The 20,728-nt window shown below is 31.4% G+C and overlaps 1 protein-coding gene across 2 annotated transcripts in view; it reads left to right on the top strand.

The window, feature by feature from the left end:
- Positions 1-14,465, top strand: part of LOC123004855 (piwi-like protein Ago3) — a 16,262-nt gene extending 1,797 nt beyond the window's left edge. The window contains exons 1-5 of one of the 2 annotated variants that reach the window (XM_044398342.1): positions 5,472-5,750; positions 6,048-6,378; positions 8,170-9,050; positions 10,801-11,265; positions 13,391-14,465. In XM_044398342.1, the coding sequence (XP_044254277.1) occupies positions 6,060-6,378; positions 8,170-9,050; positions 10,801-11,265; positions 13,391-14,299 (2,574 nt within the window). In that variant the 5' untranslated portion in view covers positions 5,472-5,750; positions 6,048-6,059 and the 3' untranslated portion in view covers positions 14,300-14,465. Of the gene's footprint in view, positions 1-5,471; positions 5,751-6,047; positions 6,379-8,169; positions 9,051-10,800; positions 11,266-13,390 lie in introns of those variants that run through there. The other variant, XM_044398343.1, reaches the window with a different exon arrangement.
- The last annotated feature ends 6,263 nt before the right edge of the window (positions 14,466-20,728 follow it).

The following is a 20,728-nucleotide window of genomic DNA, read 5'->3' as shown; positions in this document are numbered from 1 at the left end:
ACAGGCGTTGCCTTATCATTAAATGATGACCTGACCTCGACACCTTGGCACCAGCTGTTCTGACAGGATTATTTCAAAGTGGTTGAGTACTTTCAAAATTATTAAAGTAGTGAGTTGTTAAAATTGCCGCCGGCCTAAAATAATTTCCCTGACAATTGTTAATTGCGTTCCTTTCGCAAATTTAGTTCACCAACGGCCATTGTAATGAAGTTTGCACGTGTTCAAATCGGCTTTAACTTTGTGTCTCAAAAATGGCCCTACACGAAATTACTGGAATTTCTGAAAATTCGTTTCTTTTGGGAGCTTTTATTCGTTGCTTTTGGTTGGTATTTGACACTTTTTAAAAAAGTGAAAGACTTGCTGAGGGCTCGGTGTTAAAAATAGCTTGGTTGGAAAAAGCACTCAAGCATTCGAGTTGTGCCTTTGCGTCTTTTTTTTTCTCTTTCTAATTTCTAATAATATGTTTAACGACTTCCCAAAAAATTAAAAATAAATAAACGACATGTCGCACTGCAACTTTTTTTTAATTTGGCGTCAAAGCTATCCATGAAAGTTCGATTGTGAACGAACCTTCGTATTGAAAGTTATTAATCTGACATTTGACACCTCGCTGGGTGTGGTCCGGTCACAACACACTCATATCACCGCCAATTATGACACTAAATTTAAATAAACATCCTTTAGTTTTTTAGTTATAGCGTTGAGTAAGGGATTTTAGAATTTAGAAAGAGACACAACACTGGGTTATATGGTGTTCCCTATTGCCTTCGCATCGTCGTCTCACTCAGTTCTATTCTCTTACCTGTACTTATGCTCAAATTAGTAAATGCATTCAGCATGAAAGCAAAAAATTGTTGTATTTTTATAAATACCAAATTTATTAAGAAGTATGAATTAGAAACTTGATTAAAGATTATTGTAGGTAAATGAAACTCGGTCGACGAACACATTGGTAGGTATATGCCCACCTATTTTAGGAAAAAAATTATGTTTTTTAAATAATTCTGACAAATATCACAAAGCAGTATTTCATTTTAAAGTAAAATCCATACCGACATTTTTATGTCCATAGAGTCAGAAAGTGTCTACTGCTTCACTGCTTGTCACATTTTTTAAAGGACATGCAATTTTTTATACATACAAGGTGTTCAAAAAATCGCGCACTTCCTTGAAGGGAGTAATTGGTTAGCCCCCCAGAGTTCTGAAAAAATGTTTAAAAAATTCTATCTTTCATATATGACATTTGCCATTTTTAGGTCTATTTAATGATACTGATGATCTTGTATATGTTTTTTATGATTATTTACTAAAGGTGCAAAAATTTTGCCAATAAAAGCCACAAATAACACTATTTTTTTATAAACAGAATTACGATTTAGGATACAGCTTCTTTGTTTCCTCTTCTAATAGCCTGTACCAAAAAAACTTGAAAAATTATTTTTCGAACAGAATTAACAGAGTCATGGTGCAAAATTTAAACTCTCATAACTTCGGAATTTTTAGATATAGATATTTTTAACATTTTTCTTGTTATCTAGGGCACCGCCCGATGACACAGAGTCACGGAAGTGCGCGAATTTTTTAAAACCCTGTAAAATTTTAAAAATATTGATAGTAAGTAATATACTTACTTAGTTATTTACATACATTTTAAGTGCGGTAGGTATAATTTTACAGCTTGAAGTTTTAATATTGAACTTATTGAAATTGAAGTGCTTTAATAAATCCATTGAATGGTTAATTAATGAAAAAACTAAACGTTGGAAAATACAAAACGCACAAATAATGTTCAAAAACCAAAAATGTTGGAAAACCAACAACTGAAATATTATTTTTCAGGTTAGGGAAGTATCGGTAATTTGGGTCGAAGGTAATTTGTAAGGGAATTTATTTATGCGACCTCAGGCAACACTACCATATTTCCAACACGTGACAATATAAAAGAAAATCTTCTTTCTAACCTGGGGTTTATAAGTTGGGACCAGAGACAAATTTGTGCCGTCATTACTTTGTCTCGTAAAAACCATCAATCTGTTAACGCGCTTTTAAATTTCAAGTTCATTCCGGCCCGACTATTTAAGATTAACGGCTTCATTACTTAAAAAAATAGACAAATTTGATGATTTATTCTGACTGTGTTTCGTAACGAGTTCCGTGGTAAAATGAAATAAAAAATGGCTTTTCAMTTTTTAGCTCGCCACATAAGGATCGGTCTATACAGGGTGTTTTTTAAATAGACCAAAAAATTGAAAATGCCTAATAAAATGAGATACCAGACGAGATACCATATAAAAAATGTTAATTTTTTTTTATCTATACAAATTCCGAAGTTATGAGAGTTTAAATTTTGCACTTTGACTCCATTTAATTCTGTTGAAAAAATATTTTTCCAAGTTTTTTTTCTACAGGCTATTAGAAGAGGATACAAGGAAGCTGTATCCTAAATTGTAACTCTGTTTAAAAAAATGTTTGAAAAATCTTATCTGTCAAAAAAAATTTGACACTTAACTTTTTTTAATATCTATTTAATGATACTGATGATTTTGTATAATGTACAATGTCCGAATTGTAGTGAAAATGTTTCAGCCTACCTAGACACAGTCTCATTACATAATGATAAAACTCGTAGAAAAATTTAGTTATTTATTTACATTAAAACCACACTTATAACTAATACAAATGACAAAATCATACAACTATTTTTTTTCATATTGACAATTTTTTTCATTAATACATAGATAATAAATTGTTGTCAATAATGGAATCTATTGTTATGTATAAAGTGTCACCCAATAATGAACCTAAAAATGGTTTTGAAGCAACCAACATTACATTTCATAGATAACTTGGATATTAAAATATTTTGTTTTAATTAGTTAAGCATAGTAATCATATTTTTATTTTTGACAAATTTCTATCAGTCAAAGTAACTACTCCAGATTAGAAAGTCCGTCTATTTGTATATTGCACTGGATAGAAACGTGCAGTCTGCGAAGTGTTTTTCAAACATTCTTCATAAATGAGAATCTTTTTGATCTTTTCGGTAATTCTCACCAAATTTTGACTTTTTATAAATTAAAGTTGAAGCGCTGTTTGGTCACTATGTTTAATTCACTAAAACTAAATATTTTAATATCCACGTTATCTTTGAAATGTAATGTTGGTTGCTTCCAAAATTTTTCCAGGCTCATTATTACTTGTGGGACAGCCTGTATATCAGTGGAAATATTTTTTATAAATTCTTTTATAAATGCAATATAGACATTACTTTTAAAGTATGAAGAATAGACTTTTTAAATTTAGAATGGAACGATTTGCTAAACGTTCTGCCAAAATTTATTTGTTACCCAACAAATCGTTCGTTTCTCATTTTACAAGTATGGTATTAGAATCAACCAATGAAAATTTCTCAGAGACCATACTTACACAGTGAAGCCCCTGTGAGCTTGTGACACTGTCCAAGGGTGATAACCGGGTTCTAGAAAGAAACCGTAATTCGGACGCCAAAATTTTCCTTTCTAATTACCTACTCTTTTACCTCTTTAAATTTTCACCGCAGTTTGGATGTCCGCTTTCTCAGAAAAACTCTCCAGGTATATTTATGAAAATGTATTTAGTTAATTACTCGAGATTAGGAAACGATATGAGTGTCAAAAATAATATTAGAATTCAGTAAAGAAAAATAAAAAAACTAATTTAAATTGAAGCCTAGATTGAAACTTTATGATAAAACGTATCTACGGTTGAAATTTTATAATTAAACTTTTTAAATTAGCACTTTGACGATTGTGACCAGTCAATGTTATGTTTTTTTCCAATTTTATCTATTTTTCCGAAAATCGTCTTAGAAACAACATTTTCCTGCTTATTTACGCGCAAGAAAACTGAATTTTCCGGACTAGTACTGTAAAGACTTTACAAGACGCAACATAAAAAAGATACTTTAARAAAGAACAATTTATTTAAAACTATTAATTAGAAATATTAATATGAATTGTAGAACTTGCTATGTTGAATTTTAACATAGAATAAATGCTCCAAAGACTTGAGGGTTTCTGCAAAATACGCAAGAAATTCGTCTTCGGTAAGTGAAGTAACTTTTTTTCTCGACGCCAATCTTCGAAAATTTGGAATGTCCTTTCATACCGCTCCCTCACAATGATTTTCGATTAACACTATTTTCACAATAAACGCACAAAATTGATGAAATTTTTTCGATGTTGTTTACTTTTGCCAACAAAATTCACAAGCTTGATTTTTGTGGAATTTAAAAAAAAATCTAAAATTTGTAAATTTCATCTTTTTTGCAATTTCTCCAAAAATTCAAAATACAAAAAAAACACGTCAGTAAAATCTCTACTTGACTCGGAGCTTTAAAATACTTGGCACAAAGTGTCTTGTATTTCAACTTAGTTCCTCTTCAGTAATGTGAGATTTTCCTGACTTTTATGTATATTCTTTTTTATATTAATGTGCATCAAGTAGGTTGTAGAAGTGTAAATGCATCTTTAACTTAAATGCTGATTCACACAAAAAGTGTCATTAGTGTCATTCAGAACAAATTTAATCACATCAAAAAATTATAAAAATCTTTATGTTTGCCACCCTATGTTAATTACGTTGTTAATTTTATTTTTTGCTATTTTAATTTTATTTTTTGCTACTTCAAAAACTGGGGTACACAGTTTTAGGGAGGATTGAGATTAGGATTGTTTGAATTTTCGCATGGTAGCCAACTTAAAATGATTCCTTTCAACGACTACTTCGATGCACATTAATATGAAAACGACTATAAATAACTATTAAATTAATCAGCTTGAGCCGGTGCAGGATCCAATATCAATAATTATAATAACATATTAGGTATCGTATCAACAAGAAATTACTCTCTAGGATTTAGGGATATTTCGTGAATAGGTTTGTACTGACAAACAAAAGATGTCGTAACTAGTGTCAAAATTTAGGTTGTCACCTGTCAGCTTGTATAGATACCTCAATTGATAGTTGACAGCAGGTTGACAGAAAACGTCAACCGTCAACAACAAGGGGTAACCAACCCTAGGCATTCAAAATTACTTCTGAAAATTCTAGTTACAAACAACATGAAAAACGTAATTTTCCTAAAAATTAAAATCTTAGGTGGTAATTTCTTGTTGACAAATCTGTAGCCATACTTCTTTTATAAGACCACCAATAATATTTTTCTTTTTTGCTAATAATTTTCTTAAAATGATAAAACACAATGTTCAATTACTTAAGACAGTAAGATCAAAGCTAGATTAGCAACTATTGAAACGATAAAATTTAACTAATGTTTACCTAGCTTTAAATAGTTTCTTTTTATAGTCCTTTTTACAAATAATACATATTACAAGAATAAATAATAAATTTTGCACGTCCAGGTGTCTACTTTTAGCTTTTACCCCACTCTACATATTCACAGATTATTCTGTTAGTATAGAAAGTTACCGCTAGATGTGCTGGTTCAACTTCAGTTAGTTAAAAATTTAAAATAAACGACTGTTATTACACAGATTATAGCTATTAATAATGTGTGGTTATTACATGATTTAGTGCTTCTACAGTTTTCATACTATTAATTATATGAAAAACTCACATAGATAATAATATAAAGGACTAGTAGGTTCGTTATGCAGTTCATCAGCTGTTCTTTAAACAGTTACAGTGTTGTGAATAGTGTGATCACGTTTGCCTTGATTTGTCAACATATTTAACTTTACCTAATTTCTGTAAGTGTCCACATTTTACAAAAACAAACACATAATATGTTAACAATTATTATCAAATGTTAATTTAACAAGTAAACATAGTTAAATTAATAAAATTATCTCTTAACCTTACTTTTCTCTTAGTGTATTTGGTTTTTGTAGGTTGGTAGTATTTGAAGTAACAGCACATTTTCAGAATTGTTTTTGTTCGTTTGTAAAGTTCTTTTCTGTTTTGTTACTTTTGCCTTGTTTCCTGTATAAACCAATTGTGATGTGTTTACCGTATATTAAGAATAAGTTGTTTTTTGTGTGTTAAAGACAATACAAGATATGGAACAAAAACCTGTACCCAAGGGCAGAGGTGCCCTGCTAGAGATGCTCAAGAAGCATAAGGAGGCCCGTTCAGCAGGTGGAGCAGGCGAACCTGTTGAGGAACAAGTTCCTCCGAAAACTAGAGGAAGAGCGATGCTCCTACAAAAAATTCAAGCCATGAAGGAAAGGAAAGCTGGAGACAGTCCTGAATTTGAGCGTCTGGCATCCACTCCGGGCCCTTCATCTGTTTCATCCGAGTCAAAGAGGGGTGTTGCGGGGTTATCAAAGGAGATGAGTGAGATGTCGGTCACCGCCTCTGAAACATGCTCTTATAGAGGTACGTGTTGAATTTGTGTGAAAACAATCACTGGATTACTCAAAATATTTTGGACAATCGCAGATTTTATAAGATTTGCAAAATTATAATTATCATAGTCATTTGATTTTTTCTTTGTTTGTAATTTCTAATCAAGTTGTCTCAAAACCACAGCTTCCTTCACTCGGTATTTGCCAACTCTGGAAATCAGAAACATTATTTTGATTTCTCTATAAAAGAAGAATCTGTGTTACAACTGGACCCTATTGACAAATTTTGAGCCAAGAAATTCCATTCTTTCATACAGAAAAAACATTTTAAAAAGTGACAGCAGTGGCGATGGCTGTGGCACGACATACAGGGTGTTTCAGAACTCGCGCCCCAGAGAAAAATGTCAAGTAAGATAAGATACCAGAAACACGGTAAAAATCTTTAAAAAATTTCTATCAAAAGATTTTGACATTATTTTATTTTTTGACATTTGACTTTTTTGTCTATTTTTTTGTGACTGATGATGTATATGTTTTTTATATTTATTCGGAAAAGGTACAAAAAAATTGGCAATAAAAGCCATAAATAAGTAAAGTTACAATTTGAGATACAGCTTTTTTGTTTCCTCTTCTAATACAATTATTTTTCCCTCAAAAATAAATAAGGTCAAAGTGCAAAATTTAAACCCATAATTTCTTGAAATCTTTTCTTATAGATATAATTTTTTTAACATTTTTTCCGTATTCCTGGTATCTTATTTTACTTGGCATTTTTCTCTGGGGCGCGAGTGCTGAAACACCCTGTATACAGGGTGTCCGCTTTCAATCGCGAACATAGTATTGTTTAATTTTGCTGATTCCTGATCGCTAATACAACTTACAAGTAAGGTGATGTAGCTATTAAAAGATAAAATTATTTTGCGTCAAATGATAAAAAATTATAATAATGGTTATAATAATGGGTGTTAAAAAAAGTTTGTAAAATATTTAAGAAGGTAATAGTATGGACCAAAATAAACAAAAAAGGTTTAATAAAAACAAGTCTGCAAAGTAACGGTTTCGAAGATATCGAATGTGAAAACTTTTAGAATTTATACGAGAAGCTTCTCTTTTTTTGTCACTTGCAATTGTAAAGCATGCTTTAGGACTTGCTTGTACATATTTTTGATAGGAAAATATAATAGCTGTCATTAATTTGAAATTGTCATTCATTTTAACGTTAAAGCTTGAATTAATTTAAATGTCAGAAAAGTGACGACCAAAGTATTTTGTCTCCAACTGTATAAAATTTGTATTGTTTTTGTTAAGCCAGTTTGTAGCTTCTATACTATCGTGGCATGAAGGCAAATCAGGTCAAAATTTTACATCATCATTGGCTTCATGTGTATATTTAAAACTTGATCGAAATTTACAAGACATCTTTAAATATAAGTGTTCTTTGAAACAGCGAATCTTCGACTTAATTTTTGTTGTAGAACTCCAACTTTGTTTTTAACGGCTTCAATCATTTTTTAATTGAATATGTAGCTTATAAGATATTTTCTAAAACCCGATTGAAACAACTAATTTGCCATAATATTAACAAGTTAATTGTCACATTTTACTTCCAGCAACAACTTATTTAAACACTATTTAGTATAAATTAAAACCATCTAAAAAAAAAATCACAAAACCTTAGGACCATACGTTAGGTACTTAAAAATCGCATTCAACAATGTTGAAAACAATGTTGAAAATGTTGAGATTTTCATTAAAAAAAAAAAACAGACTTTATCATCTCCCACAAAAATGAATTAAAATATAACGTTGTTTGTTCATTTAGGTGAGGTGGGAACTCCAATAAAAGCCACTGCCAACTACATCTTTTTGAACGTCGACGAAGATCGTGGCGTTTTCGAATATGAGGTTCGATTTCAACCTGATATAGACGCCAAATCAAACAGAATCAAATTGGTGAATGAAGCTCTTGGAGAGTTAAGGACGACGAAAGTGTACGACGGTGATGTTTGTCTTTATCTACCTGTTAGAGTAATTTCCGATAAACAACAATTCGAAAGTGTAATACCCAACACAAACAACCCTGTTACAACAATACTAATTTACAAGAGAAAGAGGAAGTTGAGCGAATGTTTACATCTCTACAATGTACTTTTCAAAAGGATTATGCACCTTTTACTTTACCATCGGATGGGACGAAATTACTTCAGTCCGGAACATAAATACTTGGTGCCACAGCACAAGCTGGAAGTACTACCAGGGTTTTGTGTTCACGTGGACGAGATGGAAGGTGGCTTGATGTTGTGTTTGGATACACAACATCGGGTAATCAGGTCTCAAACGGTGTATGAATTATTTCATGAAATCAGAGCTGCCAATCCAAGAAATTTCCGAGAAGAAGTTACCAAAAATGTTATAGGAGCTTGTGTTCTTACAAAATATAACAATAAAACGTACATAATAGACGACATTGCATGGAATATGAATCCCAAAGATACTTTTGAAAGCAAAAACAAAACACAAAATAGTTTTATTGATTACTATAAGGAACATCATAATATTACGATTGAAGATGTAGACCAGCCTTTGCTCATCAACAGACAAGTTAGACAGGTTCAAGACTCAAAAGTTGAGCACATGGTCTGTCTTATTCCCGAGTTGTGTTACCTTACTGGACTCACCGATGTGATGAGGAACGATTTTAAGGTGAGTTTGTGTTTTAACATTAATTATTACTAATTATTAAGGGGTATACAAACTACAAATGACTGCCATTTGAAAAAAAAAATTGAGTTCGTACCAAATTAAATATTGCTGATTGCATTATACAAGCGCAGGCTTCGTAAAATTGTGTGAAACATATTGTATGTACTCGTAATTATGTAATTTTTTTAATACCAAAATCGATGTGAATATACATATAGTTGTGTTTTTTGCTAGTTCTAAATCTGTTCAGATTTAGTAATAATAAAATAAATTAACATTGAGCGTTAGGCTTATATTCTTATTATTTTTAATGTCTGTACATACAGGTGACCCAGGGGTGGGCGCGTGCATGCTCAATAACTTTTTTTTCTGTCGAAGTTATCGACATGATTTTTTTTTAAGGATAGATACAACAATGAGGCACATTATAAAAATATTTCAATTCATATACCTACAAGGTATTCGAAATAAGATACACAACTAAGTTCTGTTTTTTTAAATGAAAACCCTAATTTTTTATTACATATCTGGATTCGCCACTAAGTTGTCAATATAACGCACCTTGGTTTCTTAGACTTATCTGCAATACTTTTTGAATTATGCCAATTTATGTGTCAAAATTGCATCGTGCTTAGACCCACAAAAAAAATCATAACTTCAAAACTATTCAAGACATCTTTCTTGGGGGGTACGTCAAAGAAAGAGTTTTCGGAGATCGTCCAACAACTGCAGATGATATGAAAAACAGGATCACCGAAGCCTTCTATTCAGTTGATGGAGCAATGCTTGCTAGAGTTCGGAGCTCATTTACTAAAAGACTAGCAGCTTGTGTGGAACATGATGGTGACCTATTTAAGCAGTTTTTATAAGTAACCTTGGCTCAAAATTTTTACATGGTTTTCTTTTAATCATTCTTTCCTATTCTTGTAAAGATTACTAAAATTGTTTCCTTTATTGTGATATAGTCTTGTTTCTATTACAATTACATTTTATTGAAACACATTTTTTTTTCAGAATTGCATAGATGTGTCAAACGATAACGGCCTATTCGATTTTTTTTTTCAGAAAAAAACCATCAACATTACTTATTTTGCAAAAATCTCATAAATTTTACAAAGTAGTATAAGTCCTATATCGACAAAAAACTCATAAAAAATGCCAGGCAATGATGCAATAAAATATAGAGTGTTGTATTTAAAAAAGTCTAGTTATTGCCATTTGTATTTTGTCATTTTCAAAAAATCGTAGTACGCGATGGAACATCGACTCCGAGTTTGCCTTTATCTCAGAAGACGCGCTAAAGCTTAAGGAATCAATGAAAAAAAAGTTGGTTAAATTATCTTGAATAATTTTGAAGCTATGAATTTTTTGTTGGTCTATGTACGATGTAATTTTGACACATAAATTGGCATAAGTCAAAAACTATTGCAGGTAAGTCTAAGAAACCAAGGTGCGTTATATTGACAATTTAGTGGCGAATCCAGATATCTAATAAAAAATTGTGGTTTTCATTTAAAAAAACGGAACTTAATTTTGTATCTTATTTGGGACAGCCTGTATATGAATAGAAATATTTTTATAATGAGCCTCATTGTTGGATCTATCCTTCGATAGTAAAAAAGTTGTTATTTATTGCTGATTTTAAGATTTTCATTTTTTTCCGTAAGAACTTAAATCGATTAGCTTTGCTTCTTTTAAAATGTTACAGGTGTGCTGTATTTTAAAATAAATTCTTTGTTTCTTTTTCCAGGTGATGAAAGATGTCGCTGCTTTCACTCGAATAACTCCGAACCAGCGAATGTTGGCGTTGCGTACCTACCTCGATAGAGTTAGACAGTCGGAACCGGCTCAAAAAGTGTTGAGTGGTTGGGGTTTAAGCCTTGCAGATGATACTCTTGAATTACAAGCACGAGTTTTGCCTCAAGAAGCTGTGTATTTCGGAGGACCTGACCCTGAAGCACGAAAATATACCGGGGGATCTGATTGGAACAAAGCCATGGCGGATAATAAACTTACCGGACCTGTTAATATAACCAATTGGCAATTATATTACACACGAAGGGATCAGAAATATGCGGCGAATTTCGCACAGACAATTGTGCGATTAAGTAAAGGGATGGGATGTATCATCGGAGATCCTCATCATATTGTCTTGGACGACGATCGGTCGGAGACTTACATGACGTCGATTAGGGATAACGTGCAAAATACCCAGGTAAGACTAATACGTAGTTTTATTATTTTTTATTTGAAACTGTATATTTTAGAAGCATATACAGAGTGTTCCAGAGCTCCGTATTTCTTCGATTACTCTGACAGTAAAGAAGATAACGAAATACGGTTACTTTTGGACGATAGACATTCATTTTTTCTATGGTACAAAATTATTTTCGTCATTATAGGTAATTTCTGTATAAGGTGGCACAACAAAGTTATATTTTTTCTTATGGAACACCCGGTATTATGCGCTTATTTGAAAGAGATTTTAATTCTAAGAATATCCATATTAGGTTTTATGGGTCTATCATTGACCGTTTATCATTTATGGGCAATTTTATGAAAAAAAAGTAGCATTTTTAAAAAATCACGACTTTACTAGAAAAAAAAAGTGAATAAAAACAATTGCAACTATTTTTACTGAGTCTGCTCTTAAATTATTATGGTTGAAATTCTATCAATCTTTTGCAACTACTGCAGAGTTTTGATCAAGATCAAGTTTTTTTTGAAATGAAACACCCTGTATGTTATTACTTTATCGTGTAGAGCTTTTAATAAGCTTTCTAAAAAAAAACTAGGGTTTGGAAGTCTAAACTTTACCTGTTTTATTGTACACCCTTTAAACCTACCAATTTTAACTTATTCTATTTACCCTTAAAAATCAAGTAGGTTTGCGTTACTTCCTCTTCAAAAAAAGTAGTTTTTTTAAAGTTACGTTATCAGTCAAGTTTGTTGAGAATGTAGAATTATCTAGCTACAGCATGATTGTCTCATTGTGCGACAATTTTTAACAACAGAYTTCCTAATCGATAGATTAGGCCTTTAATGACATCTCTGTTGAAATGCTGAGGGCAATCAAACTTTTCTTTATGCATAGACTAGACGTCTGTCTGACGAGGAATGACAGGATTTTTGAATATTTGCTATAGAATTAATTAAATTTTGAAATTTTTATAATTAAGGTCTTGCATTGAATTCAAATTCCAATTAGCGTTTCTTGAGTTTTAATCAGTATTTCAATAAACAACCTGTTTTAATTAATTAATTGATGTATGGTGATAACGTAACTTTAAAAAATTATCCAATTTTTTTAGAAGAGGAAGTAACGCAAACCTACTTGATTTTTAACGCTAAATAGAATAATTTAAAATTTTGTAGGTTTAAAAAGGTGTTCAATAAAACAGGTAAGGTTTAGACCTCCAAACTCTAGGTTTTTTAGAAAGCTTATTAAAAGCTCTACGCGATAAAGTAATAACCATACAGGGTGTTTCATTTGAAAAAATCAAGATAATTGCGATATTTTGCGAATGTCAACACTCTGCACTAGTTGAAAAGATTGATTGAATTTCTACCATAATAATTTAGGACCAGACTCAGTAAAAATGGTTGCAATTGTTTTTATTCAGTTTTTCTTTCTAGCAAAGCCGTTGTGATTTTTCTAAAATGGTACTTTGTTGCGTCATCCTATAAAAGGGTGCACCAGAACTCGCGCCCCAGAGAAAAATTTCAAGTAAGATAAGATACCAGGAACATGGAAAAAATGTTTAAAAAATTCTATCTGTCAAAAAATTTTGACATTTAGTTTTTGACATTCTTTTATGTCTTTTTAATAATACTGATGATCTTGTATATGTTTTTTTACAATTATTTAGTAAAAGTACAAAACTTTTGCCAATAAAAGCCACAAATTACATTAAACAGAATTACAATTTAGGATACAGCTTCTTTGTTTCCTCTTCTAATAGCCTGTATTAAAAAAACTTGGAGAATTATTTTTCCAAAAGAAATAAATACTAGAGTCAAGTGCAAAATTTAAACTCTCATAACTTCAAAATTTTTATAGATAAAATTTTTTTAACAATTTTTCCATGTTCCTGGTATCTTACCTTATTATATAGCATTTTTCTCTGGGGCGCGAGTTCTGGCGCACCCTGTATACTTGTAGCAATTACTTATAATGACGAAAATAGAAAAAATGAATGTCTATCGTCCAAAAGACACCGCATTTCGTTATCTTCTTTACTGTCAGAGTAATCGAAGAAATATAGAGCTCTGGGACTCCCTGTGTGAAATTGTGATACTTTTTTTCTAAAAAAAATAGTTCATTTTGATTTAATTTTTAGGTGGCCGTGTTTATTTGTCCAACTCTTCGTGCAGACAGATATTCTATCATAAAGAAGATGTGTTGTGTGAATATCCCAGTTGCCAGTCAAGTAATTTTAAGCAAAACACTGTCGAATCCTCAAAAAGTGCGAACCATAATTCACAAAATTGCGATGCAAATCACCTGCAAACTCGGTGGCACTTTGTGGAGTGTTAAAATTCCCGTCAGTGGTTGGATGGTTTGTGGAATTGATGTCTATCATGGTGCAAACAATCAATCCGTTTGTGGTTTTGTGGGTTCTATAAACGGCTCTCTCACCAAATATTACAGCAAAGCTATGTTCCAAGATGGAGAAATCGGGGATTTCTTTAAAATGCCGTTTCGAAAAATGCTTCAAGAGAAAAAGGATAAAGAAGGATCGTTTCCTAGCAAGGTGATCGTCTTTCGAGATGGACTAGGTGATGGTCAGTTGGAACATTGTAAGAAATATGAAGTGTCACAGCTCCAGGAAGTTATTAAAGAGTTGAACATCGATACGACAATAACGTTTGTAGTTGTACAAAAACGAATCAATACTCGAATATTTCGAATGGTTAATGAGACAACTTTTGATAATCCACCTTCGGGTACTGTGGTCGATACTATGGTTACACGTCGACAATTTTATGATTTCTTTTTGGTTCCGCAATCGGTGCGGCAAGGTACCGTTAATCCTACACATTATGTTGTTCTACTTGATGAAGGCAATATCAAGCCGGATCATTTACAAAGACTTGCTTATAAATTGTGCCATTTGTATTATAATTGGTCTGGGACAATTAGAGTACCTGCACCTTGTCTGTATGCACATAAGTTGGCTGCGCTAGTCGGGCAATACATAAAGAAAACACCAAGTACTGTATTGGATGACAAACTCTTTTATTTGTAAGACAATGTTATTGTGACAGAGTTTTGATTATTTCTCGTTTTTTTATTTTGTTTATTTCATTTTGTAGTGGATTTGTTACCTTTGATATTCTTTAATTAATTTTTTATACTGAAAATAATAGTGTTGACAATATTTGTATTACGAAAATAAATGACATTTATTTCTATTCTTCTTTATTCTATAATGTTACCATGTTAATATAAATTTTTACACCAGATGAATAAAAAAGTATGGAACCAAACGTTTTTTACTTAAGCTATTTATTTTTTGGAAAAACTAATTGATGAATGATAAAGTACTATAAAAATATGATGTTTTATCATGAATAAAATTTTTCGAAATTTTCTTTGTCTTTAAATTTTACAAAAAATATTTTATCYACAGTCACTCTATAAAGAGACTTTATTCCACACTTTAGGTGCGTATAAAGTACCACTTTATCCACTAGTGGAATAAAGTTTCTTTTTACTGTTAGTAACCAGCGCATCGCGTAACAGCTTACTACGTTTAACCGAAAGCACATTTGGCTTGCCGTTTAAATGGCAGTTTAATTTTTAATTAAGTTTGGAATAATCCTAAATGAAAATATTTTCAAGATGGCAGCACTTCCGGTAATACCGGAAGTCGGTCAACTTTCTTAATTTAAATGAAAAGGTATATTTTTTACTGCGTTTTTGGATTAATCGGGTTATTTTAAGGGGGTTTTCATCAGCTTTCCCTATACTTAAATTTAGCCGTTTTTGAAATATTTGGAGTTTTTCAAAATTTTTTGGATCTGCACCTTTTGCTTTAAAAATCGGTAACTCTGCTATTTTTTAAAATTTTGAATTCGTTTTTTTGGCGTTTGAAAGAGAAAGTTTAGATTTTTCTTCGGATGATTTAAAATTTTGAAAAAAAAATTAACAAAACCTAAAATTTTAAGGTTACTTTTGTAATAATTCAAATACCACCCATAACTCAAATTTTCCAAATGAAATACCCCAATTTTTATTTTACTAAATAGAAGAGAATTTAATTGTGCATTGATCTGTATTAACATTCCATATACGTAAATTTAATAATTTTCAAGTTATGGACTTTTTGTTAAGACTACAGAAAATAAATTACTAGCCACATCCGTTTTCACATATAGTAATATCATTTTGCTAAGACCTACTAAAAATTTTATGACACATTATAAGGAATTAACCAAACAATGGCTTGAATTTGTAACCCTCCATAAATGGCACACGTTCCTTTGCAAGTGTTGCTTACACAACAGGGCCGTATTTAAAACCAAAGTAGTGGTAGAGTTTTACCAAGCTATTATTAAAAAAAAAATCTGCTTTATTTAATAATAACTTGTTAATAACCACCTGGCTTTTTTAAATTTCTTAAAATACTTGACTACATCAAAAACTATTAAAATATTTCAAGAATTTTAGACAAAAAGAAAGTAAATAATCCGGTCCTATTCAAAACTGACCTGTTTCAGGGTCCGGGTGGGTCCACTAATTTATGATTTGTTTACCCTCTGGTTTACTCTTAACAATACCGCATTTAACTTAAAAGTAATAAAATTTTTAGTAGGTCTTAGCAAAATGATATTAGTATAGTTTCCTATAGAAATCAAAAATGTCAAAATTTACACACTGGCCGCCAGAATTAACCGGACACCTAAAATTATGCAATTTTTCACATTGCAATATTTTTGTTATTCTTTGTCGGATTTCGACGAATTTCTGTTTGGCTTAAAGAAAAAACTTTGTAGATAATTGTAATTTAATTGAATAACATTTCTAGTTTTTCTTGTAAATGTTATACTTAAAAGACGAGAGCACTGTTTTTTTACTTTTTTTATACCGAGCTGTAGTGTGCAACAGAGACAAAATTAAATTTTTACTTATTTCAGATTATTGCCCGTTCTTTTCTGAATAAGGACCAATTTGTTTCGAAATTTTATGTTCTGATGCCCCAGAGATACAAAGTATTGAAAAAGACGTTGCTTTTCTAATGTTACTAAATATTCGTGCAGAAAGGCTACGTAAAAAAGTAGTTTTGAAAAAGTAAGTCTTTGAACAAAAAACCTGAAAAACTTGGAACTTTAATAGCCCAGTCAAATTAAACAAATCGGTGGAAAAAAATCCTAGAGAGTTGGAATTTTTTTAAACGCTTTCTTTATACTTGGGTAGACATATATCAAAAGTCCCCGAAGGTTGGGGGCGAGCTCGAGGAGGGGGAGGGGGTGAAAGGTGTCTTTTTTTGGTTTTTTGCTTATATCTCGAAAACTATCACTCCTATAGGTTTTTATCTTCTTATCAAAATTAAAGCTTACAAAATTTCCTACAAAAATGGTCCTTTGCATTTTTGTTGTGGGACTAACCATAAGCGAGTTATAGGGCTGACAAAAAACATCATTTAAAAAAATGTGCTTTATCCGCATTTAAAACAAAATTAGTCTTGTAATTTGAAAAAAAACTGACAATAAATTGAATTTACTGGATCCAATACTTCCTTAAATGAGGGGGGAGTCACGAGGGTCTATGAATACAAACTCATCGTTTATGTAATTTATGCAGAATTTTCTGTAGAAGTCTATTTCTGCATCAAAATTTTCTACAAAAATGGTCCTATTCATTTTTGTCGTAGGACTAACCGTAGACTTTTCAAGTTTGGAGTCTACATAAAATTGCATTAAAAACCCTTTGAAACACATTTCATTAGTATAGTTCCCAACTAAGCTGGTCTGCCTGAAAGGTGACTCGAGTGTAAACATTTAAACGGAGATATAAATAAAAATTTTGGAAGAAAGAGAGAATCAATCTCTAAGGGGGTTAAATGGGGGTAAACGTTTAAACAAGGATATAAACATAAAATTCTTTAGAGGTATAAAGGGGCACTAAAATCAGATTTTTCGAAAATTTGTTTTTAAGGGAATGAAACGGTGTACACATTTAAAGGAATATAGAAACATAAAATTTTGAAAATATGATCCTTAGAGAGTGTAGAAGTGCACTTTTCAAGTTTTAACGAAATAAAGTAGAGTGTAAACGCTTAAAAACAAAATTAGAAACATGAAATTTCGAATTTTGAGAGTGCAGTGCACTAAGACGACACTTTATGAAAATCAACATTTAACATTTATCCATAAACATAGCCCATGCGAAGAACGAGACTACTATAGCTGAATCCCATACAAAACATAGCTAGTTATCCAGCTTTACAGAGTACCTAAGCCTATGGAATAGTTTGTTGAACGGGCTTTTTCCCATTTTATATCAGAAATACACGCGGACAAAGTCGCAGGCAAATGCTAGTTCAGCATATAAGGATGAACCCGGAAGACTTGATAAACCCCCCTGACACACTTTAATAAACTGTTGGACCCAATACAACCAATTTACTGTAAGTTTTATTCAAATCATCGATATTAAATCATCTATCTATTAATATTGTACTGAATAATGTAGTAATGTAATGTAATGTAATGTAGTAATGTAATGTAATGTAGTAATGTAATTCGGTTTTCAATGTTTAAGTTGAAGACGAAGATGCAGCATATGAGGACGCTTCAGAAGACTTTATAGACTCTCTAATGAAGTGTTGCACCCAATAAATTTAATTTACTGTCAGTTTTTTCAAATCACAAGATTAATTCTGTTTTAAACGCGGATAAAGCACATTTTTTTAAATAATGTTTTTTGTCAGCCCTTTAACTCGCTTATGGTTAGTCCTACACCAAAAACACAAAGGACCATTTTTGTAGGAAATTTTGTAGACTTTAATTTTCATAAGCAGGCAAAAATCAATAGGAGTGATAGTTTCCGAGATATAAGCAAAAAACCAAAAAAAGACACCTTTAGTCCCCTCCCCCTCCTCGAGCTCGGCCCCCACCCTCGGGGACTTTTGATATATGTCTACCCAAGTGTAAAGAAAGCGTTTAAAAAAAATTCCAACTCTAGGATTTTTTTCCACCGATCTCCCTATTTTTGTCTAATTTGACTGGGCTATAAAGGATTACAACAAGTAAAACGGTTAATTATTGGAAACTTCCATGCGCCTATTTTGACGTTTTGACACATCTGGTCTACCTAATACGAATATTCTTTGAAATTGGAAATGTAATACTTTTTTACTTTCCTTATCCTATACTTAAGGAAAGTATTGTAATCGGCTGAAATTTGACTTACCTATATTTTTACATTTCTGGACGTATTATGGCTTCAAGACACCAAAAAAATCTGGTGTGAACATCACACGACTTTCCTTATCCCACTTATAGGATAAGGAAAGTAAACAAATTGGTTTGGGCCATTGGGTCGTGTGTGTGTCTGTCTGTAAACATCTCGAAAACGATAAGAGCTAGAAACTTGAAATTTGGTATGTAAGTTACTTGTAGCAAGGGGACGTAGCACGAAACAATTGGTAAAAATCGGTCGCACCGTTCAGCCGCAAATTATACGGCTGAATATACCATAAATTCATGGGGATAAAAATTATTTAGAATCATAAAATATACCTTATTAAACAGTAAAATGTGATAAATAAAAATAATAATGGGTAACGAACTAAAAAAAAACTGCACCCCAGACTCGAACCCGCGACAACTATGATCTATTTCCCGGGTAATCCGACAGGTGGCACTAACGCAAACGTAAGCACTAAGTAAGATTTACTACTCGGATTTCCAACACTAAATTATTGTCGTAAGGATGTTTTCCAAATAAGTTGGATAAGGAAAGTCGTGTGATGTTCACACCAGATTTTTCTATTTTGCGTTTAGAATAAGTCTATTCCAGCACCCAAATGACGTCATTTGAGTGCTTTAATAAGTCGTTGGCGTTAATTTAATTTTAGTGACGGACTTTTTTCACAATTCATTTTCAAATGTGAAAATAAGAATTATTTTTATTTTTCACAGCCGCCTAAAATTATTCCACATAAATGTCGCCAATCGTCGCTAAATTCTCTAGAAAAATTTATAAAATGATAAATAGAAAAAATAGTATAAAACACTTGTTGTAGAAAGTTCTTTAAGTACTCATTTGTTCCTCAACTCACCGCTACGCGGCTTGTTTCGGAATTTCAGATTTGTGCAACTTGTACTTTAATATACTATTTTGAAGGTTTATATCTCTCATGTCTCAAGAATTAAAACTATGGAAAATGTGGTAGATAATTCAGAAAAGAACGGGCAATAATCTGAAATAAGTAAAAACTTAATCTTGTCTCTGTTGGAGACTACAACTCTATATAAAAAAAGTAAAAAAACAGTGCTCTCGTTTTTTAGGTATAACATTTACAAGACAAAAGTAGAAATGTTATTGAATTAAATTACAATGTTCTGCAAAATTCGTTCTTTAAGCCAAACAAAAATTCGTCGAAAATATTGGAAAATCACAAAATTTTAGTGTGCTTCCAATTTTGAATTTTAAGAGTTTTTTTTATTGTTATTATAGACTAATAATTAAGAGGTGTTTGATAAAAAAATACCATAAAAATTATATTCGTAAATAGAACATGCCAAAATTATGGAACGAACTCTATTCTGCGTGTTACGAAAAAAAACATAACAGAATAATTCAATTTAGATCAGAATTTTATAAAATTACTTCAAAACTACAATTTTTCTTATTTTTTTTTATTATTACACCGATGAGCAATCTGTTTGACCTACATTCTTTCTTCTGCTCTAGCAATTGCCAAGCACTTCAGAATACCGCATTTTTTTAACTTTAATTCGACAAATGTCATAACAATCATAAAATTTAGTTGTTTGAATTTGGCTTTACAAAGTGTGTAAAGTTTTAAACCGAGATATAAATAAAAATATGTAATATCCAATATAAAAAAAAATGTGGAAGATACAGGGTGATTCTTAAATAGACCGACAAAATTTTATCCTTGGTTGTATCAAATGAGTACATGCTGGAAAAAATATTTAAAAAATTTTTTGTTTAACCGTTCTCCAAATAAAATTTATTACAGTTATTTTTGAAGTAAAGCGTACGCCACTGATGTATTCGTAAATAGTATTAGCACAGGTAGTGGAAACCATGGTTTTAATTTGATGAAAATATACTCAATTCATAAACGCCGTAAGTGGCACATATCAAGGGGGTTTTACCCCTAAAAGGTRTAAACGTAAAAAGTGTACAGTTTGTCTCTATTTAGCCTTGGGAAGTTGTGATAAAATTTTGTCGGTCTATTTAAGAATCACCCTGTATGTTCCTTAGAGAGTGTAGAGGGCCGCCACTGTACAAAATCAAAACTCGTAAAATTTTCTCCAAGACGGTATTTTTTTGTGTCTTTATGTCTGTTATTGTTTTTTTTAATTAGAAAATATGGGAACGTTTAAAAAAGTGATATTTTTGCTGAAAAAAACAGAAATATTAAAAAAAATAAATGCTATTTAGATGAGTAGACACTTAAAAACCGAAATCACATAAA

This window comes from Tribolium madens, unplaced genomic scaffold (genome assembly GCF_015345945.1).
Source record: "Tribolium madens isolate multiple individuals breed KSU strain unplaced genomic scaffold, Tmad_KSU_1.1 Scaffold_20;HRSCAF=117;Tcas5.2_LG4, whole genome shotgun sequence".
Classification (NCBI taxonomy): Eukaryota; Metazoa; Arthropoda; class Insecta; order Coleoptera; family Tenebrionidae; genus Tribolium; species Tribolium madens.
The sequence above is the reverse complement of the archived record's forward strand: the minus strand, read 5'-3'. Positions and strand labels throughout refer to the sequence as shown.